The 8373-nt window shown below is 31.5% G+C and overlaps 1 protein-coding gene across 1 annotated transcript; it reads left to right on the top strand.

Moving 5' to 3' along the window:
- Nucleotides 1-1651: 1651 nt before the first annotated feature.
- On the top strand, nucleotides 1652-2131 carry LOC140888467 (zinc finger protein 2). Its single transcript, XM_073296157.1, has one exon. The coding sequence runs from the start codon at nucleotides 1652-1654 to the stop codon at nucleotides 2129-2131; it is 480 nt and encodes a 159-aa protein (XP_073152258.1).
- Nucleotides 2132-8373: the final 6242 nt, after the last annotated feature.

The raw sequence follows: 8373 nt of genomic DNA, 5'->3' as shown, positions 1-8373 counted from the left end.
GCTGCCCACTTTTCGTGTCCACCACCATGCCCACCTATGAGGTGGCACCTATGAACGGTTTCTCTAGGTGCCTCAAGTATTATAATATAGTATAGATAATATATATATATCATTGGACTATATTATGTGTAGCTTCAAAAGAATTATACAGAAATAGTTTTACTTCTTTCAAATTACGTGGAAAAGTTAAAAATTTTAAAAAAATATATTTTTTCCATAAACCAATAATTCCATTCAACTTAATATTGCTTAATTAATGTGATTTCCGTCATAAAAAGTTTTCCAACTCAGAAGTAAATTATAATTTAAATAACAGTCTTCTAAAAAAATAATTTAAATAACAGTAATTCACAACAATAATTCGTAGTACACATGTAGTGTGTGGTTGATAACATAACATAAGATCTAATTTAATAATATTCCAAGATTGAGACGCCCTACTCTACATTAAAAACACATTTGATTTTCAATCAACATATGGAACATATCCGACACAGATGCCCATTAAAATAATTAAATTGCAGAGATTATGCGAGACTCATTAAATATAACTTTGTACGTTTATATTTATTTGGATTTACTTTGAAATATTGCAATTTTGGTTGAATAATGCTAAATGTACAATAAATATCGTGTACAACGATATTTACAACAATTTTTTTTGAGTCAGTATTTACAATAATTATATCGTAAAATTTTGTTATTATATATATCACGATATTTTGTATTCCATGTATAATGAGATTTTGATTCATAAAATTTTTGTATCGAATTTTTTGTGTTGTACAAATTGATGTATAAATTTCGTTGTACATGGAGTATTACCCACTTTGGTTAGTATCGTTGTCTCTTTGTAATTTGGTTTTCTACGTTGTCAAAATTCTCTATTAATTTTGTATATTTCTAGTTTTGACAATTTTAATCATTTTTTTATTGAGAGTGCTGATATAATACTGCACAAGTTAACAACACATAAATGTTAGATCTTTCAAAAGTAAAAAAAAAAAAATTTAAAAAATAAAATTGAAATTCGACGACGCAGAATATCCAAATTACATAGAAACAAATATAAAATACAAAAATTGCAAATTTTTTCTTATCTATATTTATTTATATAGTTACAATTTGGATCACCAGGGAATTAAAATAAAGCAAAACGATTTTACATCAAATAATCAGGACGAATAAAATATGAGGGCTAATTACTTACATTATATATCTTGTGAAATCACGAGATTATTGAAAACTCATATAACTATTAAAGTTTCCTGTGTTTTCAAATTTCGAACATACATAACCTTGATAATACGATCGAACAAAGGGGCATGTGTGATGTAATTAAATTTTCAATATTTGAAACACATTTAAATTAATAAATCATTATTTTTTCATACGATTTTTCTTAGTATTCTCGAAATTTCACGAGGATATTGCATACAACTGTACGTCCTTTTTCTACTATGATGATATACTATCTTATGTATATATAAATAAAGAGCACATCGGTCTCCAAACCTACCTACCTCAGTTTCATGCAGCAAACTAATTCTCAAATAATGCTTCCGCTTCAATCAACTTTTCCTCCACAAAACAAGCACTAATCCACACATTTCATCTTCCACTAATCATCTGTTCTATCACACGAAATCACATGGATTATGATCCTAAAACTTCTCTTAGTCTCGGCTTATCATCAAGAAAATTCGATACCCTAAACCTGGATCTAGTGCTTGATCCTTCTTCTCCGAATTCATGGCCGATATCGCCGCCTTTAAGCCCGACCGAACCGCGGGTTTTCTCATGCAACTACTGCAGACGCAAGTTTTACAGCTCACAAGCTCTGGGAGGCCATCAAAATGCTCATAAACTGGAGAGAACCCTAGCCAAGAAGAGCAGAGAATCGAGCTCGGCGAGGCGTGACTCGGGCTCGGGTTTGAACCCGGGATTCGGGCCAAGTTCGAGTGGTTTGCGTCGGGTTATCGGCTTTGATCCTCATGGCCCTATGGATCATAGATCTGTGAGAAGAGATGTGATGAGTTATGATGATAACTTGATTGTTAATGAATACTTCAAGCCTGATCAAAGAGCTTGTGAAGAGCCTAATCATCTTGATTTGTCATTAAAGCTTTGATTTCTCACCAATAATTGTTGGAAATTTCTGTAACACCAATTATCCAGTTAAATGATCTATATCATTGTTATTAACTAATTTTATGTTACATCGGGATATCTTTTCTCCAATTTCTTTTTTTTGAGTGCAACGATGAGAAACCCGCAACCATCATCGTTCGGGTATGCAGTAGCCTGTAAATCACAGGTACAAACCAGTACTTCTACTGTTTATGTGTATTAAAACTCCAAAAGATCATAATAAATTTACAGTTGAAAACTATGCTCTGGTGTTCGGACAAAATATTCCTGTGGGTAATTGATACGTCACTGTTAGAAAAATGTCCGGATGTGTTAAATAATTAGACAAGATTATGGAAGTGATTATACATATTGATGAAAATTATCACAATGGTTAGATTATTGGTCTCTGTTGTGCATAAAGAACGTAATGTGCGTCCATTTTTTTTTTTTTTATATATAAATACCATTTAGATGCATGCTTGGGTAATAAGAGCCGAGTAAAAATATCAAAAATTTTGAGATGTAAAAATGCATTGGGAGAACAACATTTTTTGTTATGATATTTGCATTTATTCACTTTTGATCATGTTAATATTGATCAGTTATGTAACTTGCATTTTTTTTTTTGTCATTTTTGGTGGTGTTATGAAATTTTCATTTTTAGTCTTATAACATGTGTATTGTTTTCATTTTTGATCATTTAACTTGTATTTGCTTTCATTTTTGATCATTTTATGGTCGACAAACGCAATAATTTCTTATTAAAAAAAATAAAAAATGAAAATAGCATACACGTTAAAGAACCAAAAATGAAAACAACATACAAATTATATGATTAAAAATAATTCAAAGTAAAAAAACCAAAATTGGAGACAAAAAAACATGCAAGTTATAGGACTGAAAAATATAAATTCCTAGTTAACATGACCAAAAGTTAATATATATGTGTGTGTGTGTGTGTCAATTAAATATATAACATGACCAAAAATATAGTCAGTTCTCAGTAGATATTTTATTAGCAGACACGGGATTTTAGGCAATTTATTAAAATCATAATGAATTTATTAACACCAATTTACATTTGGGAGAATGATTTCCCAATCTCTATCTCGATTTTTTTCCAGGAGAAATTATAAGTTTGTTCATCATGTAAATTTTCTATTTTTCATTCGGGAAAAAAATGATTTTTTTTTCATTAACTTGTACAATTTTTGGTTTTGGTCAATTAAGTTCTCAAAGTTTGGTTTCTGTATACTAATTTTTAATTTTTTGTTATTTTTGTCTAATTATTGACTTGTCATATGGCAAGTCATGAGCATTTTTCTATGTCATTAGAGCATCATCCAGTGATCACGTTAACAATTAGATCAAAATAACTGAAAAATAAAAATTAGTCTACTGAAATCAATCTTTGAAAACTTAATGGACCAAATACTAAATTGAATAATTTGGTAGACAAAAAATTGTTTTCCATTTCCATTGTTAGTCCAGAATTATTTCAAATTGAAAAGTTTTAATTAGTTTATTGTTTTCTTTTTTTTTTTCCTTTCATCCAGAAGTTGTCGTATATTTCTGATATTAAGTCAACACCTCGATTAAAAAAAAAGTCAAAGAATGAAAATCATGATGACCAACCAACATGACTAAAACCGTCAAATTGAAGGGATCTAAAGTTTAAAACCAAAAAAAATAACAAATTATATGACCAAATTATAACTGTCTCACACTGAATTCGAAAGTAATTTTGTGATGGAAGTGACTTGTGTATTTATACGCTATATCCATTTTTCTGTCATATGGTTAAACCATCAAAGATAATTTGGAGGCGAACTCCCGATTTTGGCCCTACCTTGGGACAATATTTTTTGAAAACCAAATTCATTAATATTGAAAAATCAAGTCTTGGCTTACAACATCCAGAAGCCAATCTGGAAAAGGGCCATCGCCCCAACTAAATTTGAAGAGAGCAAATTTACTTTTTGAGTTAACGTGTGTGTCGCATTGTTTTCTGATCTTCGTATATGGCGAATAGAAATAAAGCTTTCAGAATCCATCACAGATCGGATTTCAAGTGTCACAGCTCCCTCGGTGCTCCTATCGTCATCTGGAGATAACAGCCCTCACCGCATCCATGGAGCCCGAGAAGATACATACTTGGTCGAGACCCCTCCTCAAGCACAAATTGATCCCACGCCTAATAATTTACTTGGGAGGGTGAATTAGTAATTACACCGGGAGAGATTCAATGAACATACGTCGCACATTGTTTCCCAAGTGTGGATCAACATCTAAGTTGAGGATGAGTCGCAATCATATACATATATAACAACACAAGCACGGAACGCAATGGATTGGCTGAATTATTATCACCAAAAAGCTTGTACTTATATATTATATATGTGTGTATTTTTTTTTTTAAAAAAAAAACATCATATGAGACACACATCTGGCGGATTAATTTTGTGAGATGATCTCCGATCCGACTCAATTTCAACTCATAAAAAATATTAGTTGAGCACATGAGATTTCGGGGACTTAACTCGAACTTTAAAAATTGGATACCTCATATATGTCAACAGTTTTTATTAAAAATAATTTTTGAAAACATAACTTCATCGTGTCTACTTAGATCTTTTTTCAATTAGGAATAGGAATTTCCTTTTTTTTAAAAAAAATGTATTTTTCTCCCTTTATGTAGATCATGAATTCTTATACTCTTTTAACTCATATTTTCGTGTTAAACATATTTGATATTATTAACATAACTTTTTCATTCAATTCGTTCACGATCGATGAGTCGAGCTCGAATAATTTTTTATTATCGTTATTGTTGTTCTGATTTTTTTTCATTCCACATTTGTCAAATTATCGATTGTTTTTTTCTTATTGTTTTATTCTTGCAATTAAAATAATTTATCAATATCTCAAATCTGACTCTAAGTTAATCATAGTTCTCTTTGTTCATTTTATCATTTTTTTTATACAAAAATTGTTTTGGTGTCAATGATTAATAATTATTCTAACAAAGAAAATTATATTATATTTATACTAACTATAAATTTTTATATGAGTTAGAAATTTGAAAGGCATTTGTAAACTCATATGTATGCAGTAATGCCGGTACGTGTGCTTGATCATTGATGCTCCACTTGTACAATTTAATATACATTTCATTAACAAAAGTAGCCAAGTTGTTAACAAAAGGAAACTAATTCATTGCATTTCTTTATGTAGATATTGATTATCTTATCAAACTTAAACAAAAACATAGAAAAAAAATTGAAGAGTCCGTCGTGTTTTAAACAATGTACAACAAAAATATATATAATACTAGAAATTCTAAATACAAATACAAATAAGTAAAAGAAAGTATAATACTAAAATTCAATTACCTATAATTAGTGGTTAGTACGGTAGTGTTTTGAAGAGCTTCTAGGAAGCACTTTTCAGCTTCTCCTTCACAAAATTTTGAAATTTTGTAAAATTTTGTGAAGAAGAAATTGAGAAGTGCTTCCTAAAAGTTCTCCAAATCACTACCTACATAAGAGATCAAACTGAATAAGTAATGAAAAATAAAAATATTTTTTTCTATATATCTAAATGTTAATATATTGTTAATAAAAGTGTAGTTTTGTTGGAGTACAATAATTGTCTCTGTTGGTATAGTGATCGAACTATGACGCTTGGGCTGTTGTGCAGTTTAAAATATTTGAGTTGCACAATTACCACTAGCTATAAGTTTTTTGTAACGTGCAAACGTTTGATCCTACAATTGATATCATATGCAAGGTTATGAGTTCAATTTTTATTTATTGCAAGTAATGCAATTATTGGAAGAGATGTTGTTGGGGTACAATAATTGTCCTGCTGGTAGGGCGATCGTATTATGACACTTGGAATGCTGTGTGGTTTAAAAGATTTGAGTTCCACAATTACCACTAGTTATAGTTTTTGGTAAAACAGCAAACGTTCGATTCTAAAAATTTTTTAATCCTTAAACTGTTGGGCATATATAATCAAATAAAACTTATATATTTTGAGTATGTTTTTGAAGAACTAATATATAAATTGTGTTTTTGGGCTCCTTTAAAATATAGGCATGTAACGGTCAATGTAGGAGACTGTTTTTTTTTATTATTTAAAAAAAGTATGCTTCACAAAAAAAAAAAAAATCTGTTAAATCGTCTCATAATATTTAATATATATTTTGTGTGTAGAATTGTACACGTTAATAAAATAGAATGGACCGGAAAAATTTAAAATCCCGAGACAATTCGATCAAAATAAATATTTAAATTTATCTTTAATTATATATAATTAAGTATTCGATATATATAAAAGTGTAATCTACATTAGCACTGCAGTGGTGGATGATACGCCATAACCGGGGAGGGGGCCATGGACACCCAAAAAATTAATTATTTTTTCGATATAGTAATTTTTAAGAAATTAAATATACAATTTCAATATATATATATATATATAAACTAAGACCCCCAAATAAAACCAAAAATCTTGTAGCTTGATTGTAGGAAGTTCCTTTAATTTGACATATATGAGGTGAGATGCATAAATTTTTTTTTTCCTCTTTTTTTCCCCACTTCTTCTTCAAAATGCCACCAAAAATCTAAAAAATATTATTATTATTATTTTAAAATTATTTATTTACTGAATTTTTTAAAATTTATCCTCTTGTTGAATCCGATATTTTGGTGATAACAAACAACAACTCATTGTATAGGAATGTGCTGCCAACCATTGTATTTCAGGAATCTACTACAACTTCTACCGGAAGCTTGTCAACCGCCTATGTCTCTCGACCGGTTGAAGTCTCAAGCCTATCGACTGGCTGAAGACACAAGGATAAATCCATCTACCGGAAGCTTGTCAACCGCCTATGTCTCTCGACCGGTTGAAGTCTCAAGCCTATCGACTGGCTGAAGACACAAGGATAAATCCATCTACCGGAAGCTTGTCAACCGCCTATGTCTTTCGACCGGTTGAAGTCTCAAGCCTATCGACTGGTTATTCAAACCAGCAGAGGACAAATATCCCTACCGGTAGAATGCCAACTGCCTATCAAGATATCTCGAGACAAGCACCTGTGACAAGATGTTCTTTGCAGGATCCTTTATTAAAAGCAGAACCGGCGTATCAGCAGATTTGTTGACTCTTGCAAATCAAGACAACAGGTTGCACCAAAATGGCAAAAACACAGAATGACTGCAGATAAAGCACTCGACCGTTTATTCCAGTTTTGGACCCTGGAAGTTGTCTGCAGTGTACGATCCTCATGCAGAATCATCAATGCATTTATGAGCATTAAATGTGCATTCAATGCAGCATCAGAACGTTCAAAATAAAGACGTTGATGATTGACCTATTTAAAGGGAGGATTGCTCAAGAAGTGAAAATAACAACAATAACAACAAAAAGGAACAACAACAAGTGATACGAGACAACGAAGAGAGACATTTCAATCACTTGAGTAATATCAGAAGTCCTCATCTGATATACTTGAGCACACTCACAAGATCATTCATCTGCTGCTCAAATAAACCCTCGCTTATAGTTCACGTATCTGATCATCAAGGATCATCCTAGGGTTTCCAAGCCTCTCGACCGCTCTGCAGTCTGAGAAGCTCAACTCAACTATACTCAGTGTTGAAGAGACTTGAAGCTGCTCTGAAAGCTTCCACCAGTCTGATAAGAACTGAGAATCTTATCTGTGTAAATCTAGGAGTTTCGGATTAGGCATTGGATAAGTCCTAAGTCTGAAGTGGGTGTATTACAAGACGTTGTAATAACCAAAGTCTTCTAGTGAATTCCTTCCTAAGTGGAAGAAGGGGAGACGTAGAAGGATTAAGCCTTCGAACTTCCATAAAATCGTGCTTTAGCCTTTACTGCCATTTATCTTACATCCTGCTCATACATTGCTTTATAAACTTTGCATCACTAAAACCTCTGAACTAATTCCGCACTATTTAAGTTGTTCAAAACGTTTTAGAAGTTGAGAAAACAGATTAAGTGAACTAAACCTCACTTGATCATTTTAAAGAAGAAGAAAAAAAGTTTCAGAGTGTATTCACCCCCCCTCTACCCTCTGAACCGATCCCAACAAGTGGTATCAGAGCGGGTTCCTTTCTCAACTGTTGATCTAAAGTTTTAAAATCATGACTTCTTTCAACAGAATTCCTATGTTTTCTAAAGAAGAGTATGATGATTGGAAAATTCGCATGC

The sequence above is a fragment of the Henckelia pumila genome, chromosome 3 (assembly GCF_033568475.1).
Source record: "Henckelia pumila isolate YLH828 chromosome 3, ASM3356847v2, whole genome shotgun sequence".
In the NCBI taxonomy this organism is placed as follows: Eukaryota; Viridiplantae; Streptophyta; class Magnoliopsida; order Lamiales; family Gesneriaceae; genus Henckelia; species Henckelia pumila.
The sequence above is the reverse complement of the archived record's forward strand: the minus strand, read 5'-3'. Positions and strand labels throughout refer to the sequence as shown.

Excerpts from the sequence above, each read along its gene's own strand:
- LOC140888467 (XM_073296157.1), top strand. The coding sequence starts at position 1,652 with ATGGATTATGATCCTAAAACTTCTCTTAGTCTCGGCTTATCATCAAGA.